Here is a 16744-nt window from a genome sequence, read left to right as displayed (position 1 = left end):
ACGTGATTGCACTCCGAACGCATGTGTACCAACCTAGCTGGCTACGGTCAAGGATTGCCCCTGACTGTGCAGTGCTGCAAGTGCTCTCGCTTCCAGTGCAGTTGTGGATGTTGATTTGTGCAACAGCAGTACTTTGCTCAGTTGATATCGCCATCTCATTTGCTATGTGCACCTGTTAGTGCTCGCAAGTGGAAACCACCAATCCGTCCTTATGTCCGTCCTTTCTTCGTCCGCTACACCCTGTCCTCCGCAGAATACACCTCTCCCCCATAGACAATGGCTACCAGCCTGCTCAGGCCCTCTTGGTGATTAGACGTGACATAATATACAGCCCGGAATATAGGTTCTAAGATCGGGCAGTGACAGGATTTCACTACCTCTCTTTGTCCCCAGGTGAACGGCGCAGGCGTGCTATTATCAAGAGAAGGCACCATGTGGTGACATTCTGCCTGATAGCGTTGTGTGACATGACTTGGTCCGACATGAGCCTAAATACACCTCTGTGCACACGTACTTATTCATATCAACGTTCGCTTCGATTAATGGTTGGAGAAGACAGGAGTCTGTTATGGTTCCCTGCCCAGGTATTTTCTATTGTGGTTGTAGAACGGCGGCCTACTCCGATGGCCAATGAAATGAATCAAATCTTCAGGTTACGTGCTGACCAAATGCAACCTTAAAAGCCTTCGGCTCATTGAAAAAGCTTGGTAATTGACATCTCTCTTCATTTCTAACCCTTAATGAACGTCGCAAACTCTCGGACCATTTTATGGGTCGAATTCATGCTGGCATAGTTGACGGTCTGACGGCGATGCTGGAAAGGGGCTTTTGTAACCTGAAGAAGGGTTGTTAGTGTTGGGAAAACAGTATCAACGACTGACTCCTGATGCCTGGCGGTCAAACATCATGGGTTCAACGATAGCCCACCACTTTGCAAGACTTCACTTCTTTCGAATCAAACCGTTCATTGAAGAGCCTCTTGACTCGGACTTAATCGAGTCAAGAGAAAAGGATGCACATTTTCCATGGCATATGATCGTGTTACTTCTTCTCTCGATTGCGGGGCTGGTTGCTCAAATTCTGGTGGCGCCGATTTACTCTTCTGCATGGGCAATCAGTGGCTTGTGGGCAATGGCCTTTAGCTACCTCATCATACGACGTCCCAGGTCTGCCTCGACTTTCCTTCTCATTGCCTTTACATCGATTGTCATTGGAGAGATGGCCATCGTTGCCACTCAATTCCATGGGCCATTCATTGACCGGGACCCGATATTGACGACCTTCAGCGGAATTTGTGCATTCCTGTCAGCCATCTTCATTATCAATATGCCGCTGCGTGCTCCAGAGATGAGTCGTAACGGCATCAGTCCTCCGTTTGCCATACCAACAAACCAGTTGAGATCGCCCGAAGACAATATGACGTTGTTCCAGTGGATGACAGTATCCTGGATGTCGCCACTTATCAAAGTTGGCAATACTCGCCAACTAAACGATGAAGATGTCTGGCTACTGGGCTATGAGTTTCAACATCGTTACCTGCACGACGCATTCCGGGAACTGAAAGGATCCGTGGTTCGACGCCTGTTGGCCGCAAACTGGATCGACTTGGTGATTTTGACTCTCCTGGCTATCGTCGAATTGACCGCAAATTATGCTGCTCCAATGATAATGCAGAAGCTTTTGCAAGCAATGGACCTTATCTCCACCGAAAAACGACCAGCAATGACCTTCGCGCTCCTTATGCTCGTCGCTAGACTTGTTGCTGCCCAGAGCTCCGTCTTCAGCCTTTGGTTCGCTCGAAGATGTTACGAACGTTCTCGTGGAGAAATGATAACAATGCTCTACGAAAAAACTTTGAACAGAAAAATCATCGGTAGCAAGCCAAAAGATCAGCCTTCGGAGGCTACAATCCTCAGTGGAAGTCCTTCTATGCCGGCAACCCCATCTGTAACCGAGTCGCTAGTTGACGAGAATATCACGCAAAAACCTGGGATGAGGGAGGTTGTGACGAAATTCATGAGAGGTGTTAGGCAACGTTTTCGGCCTTCAAAAATCCCGTCCAACGAAGAAAAACTGTCGGCTTCAATGGGGAAGATTTTGAATCTCATGCGAAATGATGTCTATGAGGTTGCCCAACGCTTCTGGGAGTTTCAGACCCTCATCAATAAGCCTCTTGGGTTGCTGTTCTCGATTTATCTCATATGGCAGATGTTGGGCTGGTCATGCCTCGTTGGCGTTGCTGTCGTCATTATCGCCCAGATCTTCAACTACCTACTGGCTCGAATACTAGTTGGCTGGGAGAAAAAGAGACGGCGCGCTGTGGACGTCAAACTCCAAAAGATATCACAATACGTCGAAGCCATACGACATCTTAGATGGTATGGCTGGCATCGTAATTGGTTGGAAGGCATCATGACTGCCCGTCAACACGAGCTGAACCTGCGAGTTGTTGTTTACTTATGGAACACCCTTATCAAATTTGTCAATTCCCTTGCCAGTGGTATGCTCCCAGTAGCCACATTCTACGCCTATACCGTTGTTGCTGGTCAACAACTCAGGGTCGACATCGCATTCCCTGCAATCCAACTGTTCGCAATGTTGCAAACCAATATCCGTGAAATCCCTGCGCTGATCACGGTGATGTTAAACGCCTCGGTCGCAGTTGGTCGGATATCCGATTTCATAGCCGAGCCCGAAAAGCCAAATGATTCAACCGAAGGACCACAATGGGAAGAAGAAAAATTGGAGCTACAGAATGCCTCGTTCTCATGGCCTGGACTAGATGAGATCACTCTCGCGCAGCTCAATTTAACATTTCCTCGCGGCTTGACGGTAATATACGGTCCCGTCGCCTCTGGAAAGACCGCACTCCTCCAGGCGTTGCTTGGGGAATTGGATCTTCGAGAGGGATATCTGCATAAATCCCCCATGGCTATTGGCTATTGTGCGCAAACCCCCTGGCTACAAAATATGAGCATTCGAGAGAACATTGTTTTTATCTCTCCGTACGACGACACTCGATACAAAAGAACACTTGAAGCGTGTGCTCTTCTTCCAGACCTAGCCAATTTCAAATATGGCGATTTGACAAGCATTGGTGAGAACGGAATCGGTCTTTCAGGAGGTCAGAAAGCAAGGGTTGCTCTCGCTCGTGCTGTTTACAGTGACACTCGTGTACTGCTATTGGACGATCCACTAAGTGCACTAGATCAACAAACCGCCGAATGGATCACCACCAAATGCCTCGCTGGCCCGCTGATGGACGATCGCATTGTCATCCTTGCCACTCATAGGACTGACATATGTCGAACTTTCGCCACACAACTCATCGAGATTTCTCATGGCACCGCAACCGTTCACCTCCTTGACGAAGACATCTCTAATTCTTCATCCACGGCTGTCACAGTTGCAGAAGTGGAGCAAGAGCCCGATGGTAAAATTGACGACGCACTTGTCACGCCTGAAGGATTCATCGAGGAGGAACACAGAGTCCATGGAGGTGTACAAGTTGCAATCTACTGGCAATACATCAAAGCGGGAAAATTGAAATGGTGGTTCATGGTTATCTTGAGTGCATCGCTTTGTCGAGGCCTGTACGTGGCTGAAAGTTGGTTCTTGAAAGAGTGGGGCGAGGCATACAATCACGTTAAAGGACAACTTTTGTTCTTACAACAACTCGCTTCAGAAGTTCGTTCATTGAACAGCCCCATCTCCAAGTTTTTCGAGCATTTTCCAAATCCGGCAACCAATGTGAATCCATGGCTATTGGGATTTTTTATTATCATCGTCGCCGAGACTATCGGGCTCATTCTTTCCGACCTATTCATGCTTGTCGTCACTTATACTGCGGCACGCCGGATGTTTCATGATATTATGAATCGCATCAGCAACTCATCATTCCGGTTCTATGATATCACACCGGTCGGGCGACTTATGAATCGCCTGACCTCCGATGTTGGCACAATCGACGGCCCTATAGCCACACAATTCTTAATGGTCATATGGTATTCCATTTCTTGGGTCTCATCGATGATCGTCATTGCCAGCATCACCCCGATCTTTCTCGTGTTCGCCATTTCCTTGACGCTTGTTTTCGTCTGGATCTTCCTCGAATTTCTACCAACATCGCAAAGTCTCCGACGATTGGAGATGGTATCACTAAGTCCACTTATGGCGAATTTTGGAGCCTTACTGAACGGTTTGATGACGGTCAGAGCTTTTTGTGCTCAGCATCAATTCCAGGAAAAAACAATAAAAGTTACAGACGCTTTCCAAAAGATGGACCATTTTTACTGGAGTTTACAAGCATGGTTGATGTATAGATTTGATACACTCTCCGGAATATCGACATTCGTCCTCACCTTGCTGGCAATTTTCTCCAACCTAACACCCGGTCTCACAGCCTTTGTCCTTGTGGCCGCCAACAAATTCGTTCAATACACCCATTCGATTTGCAAGCAATACGGTCAACTACAACTTGAATTCGTCTCCGTTGAGCGAGTAGTTGAGCTTCTACACATCGAGCAGGAATCACCTGGAACCATCATTCCCCCCGCATCATGGCCAACTTATGGTAGTGATGTGGTTTTTGAGGATGTGAGTGTTCGCTATCAACCCCAGATGGACCGCGCTCTTTCAGATGTTTCTGTGCGGTTTGCCGGTGGCACCACCAACGCCATCACTGGCAGGACAGGCTCCGGCAAATCCACCTTAGCCCTGTGTATACTGGCAACGATCCCTCTTGAATCAGGGCGGATCCTCATTGACGGACTTGACATTAATCAAATCGACAAGCAGGTCCTCCGAACTCGTATCACCTTCCTTGCTCAAGAGCCAATACTTTTCCCTGGCTCATTGCGTCACAACCTTGATCCAATGGAAGACCACTCGGACATCGAGTGCCTTGAAGTAATAGCTCGGGTTTGCGGGAAGTATGGCTGGACTCTGGACACTCAAATCGATGATGGGGGTCGAAACTTGAGTCAGGGGCAAAGACAATTGGTAGGCCTAGCCCGTGCCATACTGAGGCGCAGTGCAATTGTTGTCATGGATGAGGCCACCGCCAGCATTGATCTTGAGACCTCCACGGAAATTCAAAGGGTCCTCAGAGAAGAACTGAAAGGCAGCACAATCATCACCATTGCACATCGTGCAGCTGCGGTGGAAAATGCAGAGTTTTGTCTGGTCCTTGGTGGGGGACGGGTTTTGGAACAAGGGACGCCCGCCGAATTCGAAACTTGAGGGTCTAGCAAGTGGGCTTTTCCGTTGGCCATGTGTAGCTATGTCTCCATAAACCAGCAAGTTCGTAGTGCAAGACTGACAACCACTCAGTTAGAGGCTCTTGGTGTTGAAGTATGGACATATCTCCCAAAGGTCGAAACTTTCAAGCTAGAAATAATTTAATACCACGGAATTGACCTCCTACGTCTTCGGGACGGTGCCCAATTGTCCCTTCCAAGATGACAAACATCATCGATATCCGCGATGAGTGCCAAAGCCAAAACTTACGGCGAGTCCTCGAGGATTCACTTCTATCTCAGCAACCATCCATACCACCTCTGCTGCTTTGGGACGAGCAAGGTATGGAGCTTTTTTCCAAAATGACAGAGAAGGGGTCGACAAACAGCTATGGCTCATCTGCAGAGATGGAGGTATTGTCTGCCCATGTTGATGATATCAGCAAGATCTGCGATGATGGTGGTATCTTGATCGACCTAGGAGCAGGGTGAGTAGCCATTTTAATTGGTATCATGAGACCTGACTGATATGTGCTCACAGCTCGCTCCACAAGTCTAGCTTCGTCGTCAAACATCTTGCGGCCAGAAACGGTCGTGTTCAGTTCTACGCCCTTGATATCTCGCCCGAATACCTGCAGAAAAGCCTGGATAGTTGCACTCCGCAGATGCAGCAGCTCGGTGTCCAGAGTGTTGGACTTGCGGGGACATTCAAAGATCTCATTTCCTGGCTTTATTCCAATGGGCATACTTTCACGAAACCTGTCACGTACCTCTGGTTAGGAAATAGCATGGCAAATCTTTCCATTGGTGAAGTCGCGACCACTCTACAGCAGTTGATAATTGGACTTCCCTCGCGTATTAGGGGTTCAACGAAATTCATCTTGGGTCTAGACGCATGTAACGATCACAAGGAGATCATTGAGTCATACACTTCCAAACCTACCGAATTATGGGCATTGAACGCTTTGAAACACGCCAATTCACTGATTGGAACACAGGTCTTCCGACTTGATGAATGGGAATATCAAGGGGAGTATGATGACAGTACCCGATGCTTCACCGCCAGCTTTGTGGCTCGCAGGGACGTCGAAATGCGTCTGAGAGGCAAAATGCACCGCTTTACCGCTGGTCAGCCACTGAAACTTGCACACAGCTACAAGTGGAATCGTGGTGACCTGGAGAGTTTGCTGGAATCAACAAATCTAGAAATCACAAATTGTTGGAAGCATACTACCCCGTACTGTGAGCACTTTCCCCTTGAGTACCTATCTCCTAATATATTACCCGGCTAATGGAGAAGATTGCTACACTCTCCAGGTCGCCATAGCCGATCAGCAGCTTCATCAGCCTTGACGATGATATTGAACTCCCTACACACCACTCGTGACGCCTAAAACAAATCAGGTTCAGAGCTGGACTCTCCTTCTGCAACGGCTTGAACTCTCTCTCGATAGATCAAAATGACGTGGTGGAACCCGCAGTTTCGCGTCGTTGATTGTGATCTTCGAGTAAGCCGCGTATGGCCTGGTTAGTACTGTCACACAAGAGATCGCAAGTGGCATACATGGCAGTATCCCCGCGACAGGTCCCAGAACTCAAGCTCGTTTATGGAACTGAAATGGTCATTCAAAGAACGTCTCGAGAGACTAGCTAGGGGAATGAGGAAATCATACTTGCGGGCTACCGCTTTCCTGAAAAGAGCAGCCACGTCAACTATTCTATTGTTTTGTGATCCTTATGTGGTTGTGCTAGCCGTAGAGATTCCTCATTTGCCTCTGATTGTATTCTTCAGCAGTGAGATCTTCATATCTCGTTGAATCCCCATGCGCCATGAATTCTGGTAGCGATCCTACCGACTGGTCTCGGTTGGGCTTGCAGAAATAAGCGATGGAGTATCGTTCTCCTGTCTCCAGCTCATCTTGCCTGGCAATAGGTGACACAACGCGGTGCTTCCCTGCCCACAGCCGATCATTTGTCCATCTTTGTAACGTGTCACCAAATAATATGACCAAGTCCGTTGGGGATGAATTGATCTCGTGCCACTCTCCAGCGTAGTTTTGGAACTGAAGTCCGCCAGGCTGATTTTGAAGCAGAATTGTGATAGTGCCGAAGTCGGTGTGTTCGCCGAATCGGACGGCTTTCTTTGGGTTGCTGAGTACCGCATTCGGCACACTGGGGTAATGCAGCAGCCGTATCTCGTTCTGCATCAGGTTATGCATTGCACAAAGCCTTCCTTTGACGACGAGGTATTCCTCTAGTGCCTTGAGAATTGTGAGCTGGACGTCGTGGAGATTGAGAAACAAGCGTTCCATGAAGGCCCTGAATTCAGAGGGACAAAAGTTCGAGTGAGGAGTCTGTTGGGGCCAGATATTGGGGTACAAATTATCATGCGCTGGTCCAAAGTCGAAGCTCTCCTGCAGTAAGATGTTAGCATAGAGATGAGCGCCACGGTAGATGGTGTGTTTCCCACCTTGTAGTTGAAAGCGTTGCCACCACTTCTCTCCTGGCCAATTGCGCTATAACCTCGATGGGGAAGAGGCTCTGCCGGGTGCTGACAGCCTTCCTTTGTTGAACCATCGAGATCGAACAGTAATCTGGTCTACAAGAAAACAATTAGTAGGCTTCCATGAATCATTGCATGATGTATGCGTTCAATTACCCATGAGAAGGCCTGCTGAATTGTATCATCATCAAGTCCCACATTTTTGATTACCACAGCACCCTGCGTGTTGATCGTCTGCACAAAGTCCTCCAACAAAGCAAGTTGGGTTTCATTGTGTATCTCATTTCTGATACGCGTAAAGTCGAGTGCTACTCTTGAATCTGCCATGGCTCAACAAATGACTCCCCTTCAATGCAAGATGTGAAAGAGACTCCGTGGAAGTCGTATATAATTCTGCTATACTATCTCCCGAATTACAACTCCCGTACTGGTTACGCATTGACTCCGGATGGGCAATACGGTGGGTTTTTGGTGCTTTGAAGTTTATTGGCCATTTGACAGCTTCCAGGGAGTTGGAATACTCTCTGTCGCCCACCCATGCACGATTTCAGACAGAAACAAGGTGTGCAGTCAGAGTGGGTGTAGCAAATGTGACCTACATTCATGTCAACGCCAGCCACCTTGGCCATGTTGATCTTCAAGTTCTCGCTCCGACACTTTCTGTGGCCATTGCCACAGGGCTTGAGCTTCAGAGGCGAGTTCCCCAAGCAATGCAGCCACAGCGTAGCGACCCAGGACGGGTAAAAACTTGAAACCATGGGCACCCAGACCGTGTAACATGAACAGACCACTGAGTTTTGGATGGTGGGTGATGATGAAGTCACTAGTTAGTGTATCGTCATACCAACAATATCGAAAATCGACAATGGTCCCGTCCACCGGGGGGGAAACCCGTTTCAGGGCGTGGTGCAGGAGAGCCAGATGTGCAGCTCTAGTGTCGGAGCTGGCATGATCTGCAGAAAAAAGAGGAAGTGAAACTTTCGTGTGGCCAGTCTCGGGATGCTCGAAGTCTGACGGGTTTAGCCAGTCCTGGCGGTGTAGGGCAATGCGAAGAAGTCGTCCAACTGGAGGTGTCATGCAGATCTTCTGCTCGAAGTCAACCACAGCAGGCATGTTTGTAAGACCTATTTCGTGCTCTGGTTGCAGCTTAAACAAAGCCATCGGTTCGGCTGATGCAATGGATATGCCAGATGTATCCACCAGTGTGGAGGTCCAAGGACCAGTGGCCAGTACCACGAATTCGGCAAAGAGTGTTTCGCTTGATTCAAGGGCAACCCCGAGAACTCTCTTACCAGTCGGGTCCTTCACCAGCGAAACTACCTTTCCACGTTCGATGGAGAGATTGTCGAGAGTCGCCAACTTGTGGAGGAGAGCCGTAGTTACGTGATCAGCATTGACCCAGCCAGCTTCAGGGTTGAAGTATCCCCAAGCACCTCGCAGAGCTTTGATATGACAGACCTCTTCAATGTGAGTTTCGGAGTTGAAGACTTTCAGGCCGGTTCTGACCCCTGCGGACTTGCGATGTGCAAGGCTGATGTCGAACGTTCTTTTGAGCTGCCCATCCTTGTCGCCACTCCCCACCAGTGCAAGTCCAGTATCGTGGTAGAACTGGCACCATGGTTCGACATGCTTCCAGTGAGCCATGGCTGCGCAGGCAATTGTCCTATATGTTGGATGGATGTAGTCGTCACGGATGATGCGACCACAGCCACGACTTGCTGAGATCTTGGGTTCTGAGTAATTTGCCACCGAAGTGCTGCCGGTGTCCACCTCAAATTGCATATCGATGATTGTGATTTTTGACATCGGATCCCGCTCATGCAGTGCTTCCGCCATGGCTAGACCACTACATCCTCCCCCCACCACAATAACGGTTTTGGGCGTTGACGTGGAGGTCGACGAGGGCAGGATGAATGGTAGTGACATTGTGAGATTGACGGACTGGTGATGTGGATTGCATGGGTAGTAGACTCATCGGTCTTGAGGTCAGCATATCTATCGAGATGAAACTGGCGAGAGTTTGTTGAATTGGTAGAAGTAGGACAGGTTACTTGGTAGCAGATTGATCAGCTCTCTCACAGCTTTGCCACGTACTTGTCGGTGTAGCTCGACGTCGTACCTGAGTGAGAGCCGTCCGACAATAGGTGGGCAAGAGCGATGGAGGATCCCAACGGCGGCTTGATGGGTCGGAATTTGTTGCTAGAGTGATCCTTGACCAACTCATGCTACCGTAGCACATAGAGATGATGGCTGCCATTTCGTACTCACATTTGCATTTCGGGAGGGATGTGATCAATCATAAGAAATGCAGAGTAACCAGAAGAGAAGACAACGAATTCCGGAAAGTCATCAATACGACAACAAAACCCACATCAATATTGGCAGTCGGATCATATGTTTTTGTTGATGCTCGAAATGCCGACTCGATGTCGAGTGGGGTTACACAGTCAGGGACGGTGTGGCTGTTAGAAGTTGTGAGTGCCTACCCGGTAGCATGACGCGGCGGGCAGGGACAATGGCAGTGGTGTCAGTTTTGTCACTGGTCTAATCTAGATCAAGCCGATGCGATTGACCCCGTAATCTGCTCAGTGGTAGTAGTGAAAATGCCCTTGCTTTGCCCATGATGAACAAGAACTCGGTGGTAATAAATCAGGAGCTGGGAGAATTTGGAAATCCGGGAATTAAATGTTTTGGGCTGGGGGGTCGAAATGGACACCCCTCACCCCCTTAAGCCCCAAGCAGTATTGGTCTGGCCAGCTTCAACTTGATGGCAACTCGAGGCCGGGAGTCTCTAACAGTTACCCCTTCATAGGCGTTGATAAGCTGTGAAGTAGGCGGTCTTGGTCCTCTTGGCAGGAGACCTTCGGGGCAGCGAGGGCAGCCTCGGCCGGTATCTTCAAGCCCGGATGCGCCAGTGCCAAGGTCCCGTGAAACTAGGCCAAGAATGCATCTTGTATCAGTCTGAGCCTGAGCTGTCGCCTTCCTTCGGCATCTTCTGTATGCGACTTGGCCTTCTCACGTCTAGACTCTGGACTCCAAGGTAGGTTTGATATAAAGTTAAGGTATGGAATGGCTTTTATTGATCGATGGCAGTCGCATACTGTTGAACGGTCGATCGCACGTCATTCCTTTTGCAAACACTTTCGCTTCTCATCACTCTCCTTGAACAGTCATCTTCACTCTCTTGATCTGGTATCATCATGAAGACTTCAATAATTACTTCCCTTGTGGCTCTTGCCATCAGCGTCGGCGCTGCTCCTTTGGATATCAGCGGAGGCAAACTTTCGCTTCAGCTCAACATTGATTTGAATCAGGCCGGCTTTGGAGGAAATAATGACCTGTTTCACTTCACATCAACCCATTTCATCCATGCGGCGCCCGAGTTCGTCGTCAACGGCACGACGCCTACCGGTGGCCTCGCAGGAGCGTTGGGCTTGTTCAACTTCGGCATCAACTCGCACGCCAACATGATATGTTACAACATCACACTACACAACTTCCAAGGCGATTTCAGTTCACCAGCAAGCTCAGCCACCCATATCCACGAGGCCGCAGTGGGTGCTTCTGGTCCACCCCGGATATCATTCCCAAATCCCGTACGGTTCAATGACGACCCGGCCGTCCTGAGATCCGTCGGGTGCTTGACTGGGCCATTTGCCACTGGACTTGTTATGGAAGGCAAGGACACTGGGGAAGGGTTTCACATCAGCCAAATCGAAAAAAACCCGGCGGGATTCTTCGCAGACACACACTCGAGCCTTGCACTACCGGGCGCAGTCAGAGGACAGATAGCATGATGGATTGCCTGGAGCAAGTAGCCTGGCGTCGAGGGATTGGAGTTATAGCTAGTGGACAGCTGTCCCTTCTGGGGGGTGTCGCCCATACCAAGCATGACATAATATTGACTGATTTCAATGGATCAATAGATTCGGGGGCCGTTGAATCCGCCTTTAGTTTCAGAGACAATAGACTGTTGTACGTTCCCAAGACTATTCCAACAAACCTAGAAGTATCGCATTATCACCTTGGGTCAGTGAGGTGATGATTATTCTTGGTCATTCCGGCTCTTGGGCCATATCTCATGTCAGCAACAAGCTGCCACGGGGATACAGATACAGTGCCTGCACAGACATGGCTGTTTGTGAACATGCCGTGCACTGTGGTATATTCATTTGGATGGATCTACGAGTAGTTCTCACACGAAGTCATTTTACAGTCTTGGCTCCATTGGCAGCGCTGAAGACCACACTGTGCCGCCAGTCATGTCCACAGCATTTCAAGTCTTGTTGTCTCTTTGGGGGCCCGGGTCACGGAGAAGCCCATCAACATCACATCACCAACGCACAAGTCTTTTCCTAAAGAATTTGCAACTTTTAATGCGTACCTTTGAATTATTTTTCCGCATCTCCATCATAGAAACTTGTATGTCGATCGCGTGTTGTGAGCGGCGACCGGGCTCTCAAAATGTGACGCTTAAATGGTTAAGGGTCTCTACGCGTTTTGACGCGTCTTGCCTGGATGATTTGGTCGGACCGCTAACATGATGACCCCCCATTATTTCTATGAAGGCAAGTAAGAATGGAAAAACTCTTTATGAGCAATTGATGCTACATTTGGATTCGAGTCTTCCAGTCGCATCAGAGCCTTGTAGCGAGTTGTGAGTGGCGATTTGAACATAGCAGGAGTGTACGAGTGTCTTGCGACGGCCTCTTCGGTCATCGATTGTGCCTTCCTTAGGTACCTTGGTGCCTAAGTAGGTAGGTATGTCTTCAAGTTGCGCGCAATTGACTGCCCATCTCAGGTAAGGTAGGGACATTGAGTGACATCTCCAAGTGGGCTTGCCCCAAACCAACGCCCGTGACTGGGTGCACACTCCCCCGTGAGTCCAAAGCCTAGACACATTCTTTGTATAGAAGGTGCAAGGATACATTCTACTCTCGGAACACTTTCGTCTCTTCCCTCTCTCTCAGACTTGGACATCCGCTGCCAATCTTGCTTACCACTCATCAATTCATTGAAACCATGTTATCCTTCTTCCTTGGTCTACTCACTGGTATTCTCAATGCTCCCTCCCGCTCCCCACCACCAGCACCAACAAACTGTCGAAATCAGTCAACAATAGGTATGTACAGTTCTTCGTGCACGGCTCCACCGGGCATGTCCCCAACTCACGAATTCACAGGGTCAGGCTGAACTGTATCTGTGGCGGCATGAGACTAGCTCTTGGCCATTCATCCTTGGAGATTGATCACTGACCTTCGTCCCAAACCCTTTCTCCTTTTTGGGCAGGTTCACTTTGCCAACCTTCTCTCATGTACCATGTCCTCCTCTGAGATTCTCAACAGAACCACGACTGCTACTGTCCAGCCTCCCCTCCTTCTTTCTTCACCGGATCCATGTTGCCTCCGAGTCCCAACACGTTATTGAAAGCATCAAGAACCAACCACACCATCAGACAAGGCAAACCTCGCCAACCAAAGATAGTCAGTCAGATGATGGAAGCTAATGGTCGTCGGTGGAACCTGCAAATGAACATTCACTTTGCTCTGTGCCGCATCCACCACAGGCCTAAATTTTTGGTTTGCTAAATTGCCACGTCTCAATATCAGGATGTTTCGAGTCAAACAATTCTTTCTTCAGAAGCTGTTTGGGTATCTTCATATTCGCCGTCTTCTGAAGTTCCGGGACTACTCGCAAGATCGAGGGAAGCTTATAATTGGATAGGCTTTTCTGAAGGTCTCTCCTCAATTCGCTCAAAGACAATTCGTGGTATCCCTTGTCATCAGTCAATGATAGACCGAATGGATTGGAGTATTGGGATTCATACCTCTTTCAGGACGACAGCAGCCGCAACTCTCTGACCAAATTCGTCATCATCAACCCCAACTACAATGGCTTCAGCAATCTTTGGGTGATTCGTCATCGCGTGTTCGATATCAAGGGCTGAAACCTTGTATCCCCCCGTTTTCAAGACTATGCAAGGCGTTAGCAGAAGTTGTGCGACGGTATAAATCTACTAACTGTCCACCGACTTGCGCCCCTTGATAAAGTAGTGATCTTCAACTCTCTCTGCAATGTCACCAGTTTTGAAGTAGCCCTCAGCAGTCAGGGAGTCTCGCGTGCCCTCTACATTGTTGATATATCTGACTCGCATTTAGCGTTACCCAAAAGCTGATCTCGTGCGATACTTACTTGGAGAACATCAGCGGACTTCGAGCAAATATCTCCCCGTGGTCACCATTCTCTAGGTAAGATTCGATTCCTGGGTTCCGCATGCCTGCCGAGCCCTAAGAAGAGTTATGATACTGATCTCGTTCGCAGCGTACAACGACATACCAATACAAATTTGGAGCCAGCATAATTGGCATACGGATTGCCAAATTCAGTCCCACCGTAGCGTTCCAAGATACGTCGCTCAAAAAGTTCTTCCCATCTTGCCGCCACGGATGTAGGTAGACTTGACGTCCCGCATTGAAATTGTCCCACTTTGCTCATGGCAGATCGATAGATTTCCTTTTCCGCAGAGTCCAGTTTCGACAGCACATTCTCAAAATGTGACAGCAATCGAACATAGATCGTTGGCACTGCAGAAATGGATTGAATTCCTTCTCGCCGAATTCGTTCCCATATCGCAGCTGCGTCAAATCTTGGAAGGGTGAACTCTACCGTGCCTCCACCCATAAGCGTGGGCAAAGTGTTCTGAACAAGCCCAGCAGCATGATGTGTGGGCAGCATTTGGAGTATGGTATAGGCTTTGTTGATGTTGTTCTTCCACATGAGCAACAGGGCGTGTACTAAGATGTTATATCGCCGCATCGCCGCGCCTTTCGGTTTGCCAGTACTTCCCGAGGTGAAAATGATAGCACCGGGGTTGTTCACATCCGGGATTTTCTTCATAGAGAATCGAATCTTTCGGGGATTGAGCAGCCTAACGTCCGGATGAGAATCGATGCAAACGTGCCTGCATTCACTGTACACCTCAGAAGAATGGGATATCTCTGCAGCAAGAGCTTCGAAATCGCGGGAGTGAAGAACAGCCTGCCCTTTACTCGTCTTCATGAAATGAAGAGCTTCGGCCAGTGTGACATGAGGACCTATTGATCGGATTCATGGTCAGCATAATCCATTTTTTGGATTTTCCCTCATCTTACTTGTTGGCGCAGCGATGCCGCCAATGGCCAAGACGGTAAAGAACGATACGACAAACTCATATCCACGAGCAAGGATGAGGAAAGAAACCTCCTTGTCTGCGCGAAGTTGTTCGAGAGTTGATATATGCAGTTTGCTCAACACCAGGTTTTTGGCTGTGACAATGTCGCTGAGAAGTTGCCCATAGCTGATTTCCAAGCTGCGATCTGTATCTCTGATAGCAACGGTATTCTGGTGGCATGCAAGAAAGTGCAGTCGGTGGAAAATGATGTCATGCGGCAAAGTATTCAGGTCGTCCTCGACATATACCAGATCGGTGCGATCAAAGCATTCTGGGTCGATGTCTGGCTGCTTCATGCTGGATCGAACTCTCGGAAGTCTTATCGTACGATTCTGTTGTCCAGCTGTACTTCTGGAGGCGCGAAGCCCTTTTAATCATGGCTCTAAGGCGACCTGAATAATCCCTCGGTAGCGGGAGTGGGTCAACTAGTCTTCATGGAGAATTGCATGATGGTGGAACGATAGAAGTATTATTTGGCTGAAAACTTGGAACTCTACCGAGGTATGGGCCTATCAATCCCATCAGATGGCTAGCACGGCTGAAGATCATGCCGCGTTTCCGACCGATGAAAGACGCAGTTTCGTGGAAATACATTCTCAAACTCATCATAATCTACTTGTTTTCTCGCGGCCCATGGACGCGGCTGAGTTGATCGACTCTGGATACTTACGATTCCCGAACTGTCCTCCTCCTCTGACGCGCCAGGAGCCTCCGTCTACATCGAGGCAAGCTCCATTAATGAAATTTCCAGTGTCCCCAAACAAGAAGACAGTCGCATCTGCAATGTCTTTGACGAGTCCGAGTCTTTGAACAGGGACACTACGGATAGCATCCTCACGCAAGGTGGGGTCCGACAGCCGGCGCAATCCTTCTGTATCGCCGATGGGACCTGGAGCTATGATGTTGGATGTCAGTCCTTGTGGAGCGTGTTCCAATGATAAAACATCAGAGATGGCATTTACTCCAGCCTTAGCTGCACAAGCATGAACTTGCGCAACTCTCGCGCTGCGGTAATTGGTTGAGCTGATAAAGACAATGCGTCCACCAGTTCCATTAGAAACTGAGTCAGTAGTTAGCGACTGTGAAGTACCTCCGTGATATACTGCATTAAATTAGACTGACCGCTGCCTTTATGCCTCTCCGCCGATCGCAGTAGATACGGCAGGGTCGCCTTCATCGTGATCCAAGATCCCATGAGATCAATATCAATAATTGTTCTGAATGCATTCAATGATAGGGCTGAGATGGGAGCAAGGAAGTTCGCCGCTGCTCCAACTCTGAAGGTTTGAACCGAGATCAGCTGCCCTTTGTTTTCATCGGGTTGAGAATATGATCAACTTACATGACGAAGTCAATGCCACCCAACTCTCGTACACAAGTCTCAACTGCGGCTTTGACCTTGTCGAAATCTCTGACATCAACACCACCGAGGCCCAACACTTTGCTCCCGCATCTTTCCTTTGCTATGCCCGTGGCCACGCTTTGAGCCTTTTCTGCATTACGACCGATAATGCAAGCATTCGCGCCCAACGAGACCAAAGCACGAACTTGGCCGGAACAGATTGTTCCAGTTCCACCAGTACAAAAGACGACTTTGTTGTCTGTATTTTGGTGGTTATCACGAAGACGTCACGATGAATGGAAATGGAACTTACCGAAGATTCCACTTTTCCATGCGCCGCTTACGAAATTGGCCATTTAAGAACACGCGGACGAAGATGTTTGTAGCTGAATTTCACCCTCAGTCAATGGTCACCGTTGCTGCTACTGCTCTTTAACGTTGCTAGATATGCT

The 16744-nt window shown here is 48.8% G+C and overlaps 7 protein-coding genes across 7 annotated transcripts; 3 read left to right on the top strand and 4 right to left on the bottom strand.

The window, feature by feature from the left end:
• Positions 1-906: 906 nt before the first annotated feature.
• LTR84_005767 (uncharacterized protein) lies at positions 907-5241 on the top strand (the record flags this gene model as incomplete). The annotated part of the gene is made up of 1 exon (XM_064849332.1): positions 907-5241. One exon carries the CDS (start codon positions 907-909, stop codon positions 5239-5241), a length of 4335 nt encoding a protein of 1444 aa, XP_064704035.1.
• A 218-nt stretch (positions 5242-5459) lies between these two features.
• LTR84_005766 (uncharacterized protein) lies at positions 5460-6529 on the top strand (the record flags this gene model as incomplete). Its single annotated transcript, XM_064849331.1, has 2 exons — positions 5460-5725; positions 5779-6529. 2 exons carry the CDS (start codon positions 5460-5462, stop codon positions 6527-6529), a joined length of 1017 nt encoding a protein of 338 aa, XP_064704034.1.
• Positions 6530-6985: 456 nt separating this feature from the next.
• Positions 6986-8067, bottom strand: LTR84_005765 (uncharacterized protein; the record flags this gene model as incomplete). The annotated part of the gene is made up of 3 exons (XM_064849330.1): positions 6986-7651; positions 7708-7836; positions 7897-8067. The coding sequence occupies 3 exons, from the start codon at positions 8065-8067 to the stop codon at positions 6986-6988; spliced, it is 966 nt and encodes a 321-aa protein (XP_064704033.1).
• Positions 8068-8346: 279 nt separating this feature from the next.
• On the bottom strand, positions 8347-9666 carry LTR84_005764 (uncharacterized protein; the record flags this gene model as incomplete). Its single annotated transcript, XM_064849329.1, has 1 exon — positions 8347-9666. The coding sequence occupies one exon, from the start codon at positions 9664-9666 to the stop codon at positions 8347-8349; it is 1320 nt and encodes a 439-aa protein (XP_064704032.1).
• Positions 9667-10940: 1274 nt separating this feature from the next.
• Positions 10941-11537, top strand: LTR84_005763 (uncharacterized protein; the record flags this gene model as incomplete). The annotated part of the gene is made up of 1 exon (XM_064849328.1): positions 10941-11537. One exon carries the CDS (start codon positions 10941-10943, stop codon positions 11535-11537), a length of 597 nt encoding a protein of 198 aa, XP_064704031.1.
• Positions 11538-13308: 1771 nt separating this feature from the next.
• On the bottom strand, positions 13309-15246 carry LTR84_005762 (uncharacterized protein; the record flags this gene model as incomplete). The annotated part of the gene is made up of 6 exons (XM_064849327.1): positions 13309-13515; positions 13568-13713; positions 13762-13883; positions 13933-14027; positions 14077-14834; positions 14892-15246. The coding sequence occupies 6 exons, from the start codon at positions 15244-15246 to the stop codon at positions 13309-13311; spliced, it is 1683 nt and encodes a 560-aa protein (XP_064704030.1).
• A 309-nt stretch (positions 15247-15555) lies between these two features.
• On the bottom strand, positions 15556-16648 carry LTR84_005761 (uncharacterized protein; the record flags this gene model as incomplete). The annotated part of the gene is made up of 4 exons (XM_064849326.1): positions 15556-16010; positions 16073-16227; positions 16293-16551; positions 16606-16648. The coding sequence occupies 4 exons, from the start codon at positions 16646-16648 to the stop codon at positions 15556-15558; spliced, it is 912 nt and encodes a 303-aa protein (XP_064704029.1).
• Positions 16649-16744: the final 96 nt, after the last annotated feature.

Source organism: Exophiala bonariae (assembly GCF_035927105.1).
Source record: "Exophiala bonariae strain CCFEE 5792 chromosome Unknown scaffold_21, whole genome shotgun sequence".
Classification (NCBI taxonomy): domain Eukaryota; kingdom Fungi; phylum Ascomycota; class Eurotiomycetes; order Chaetothyriales; family Herpotrichiellaceae; genus Exophiala; species Exophiala bonariae.
This window is presented reverse-complemented; position numbering and strand designations above follow the sequence as displayed.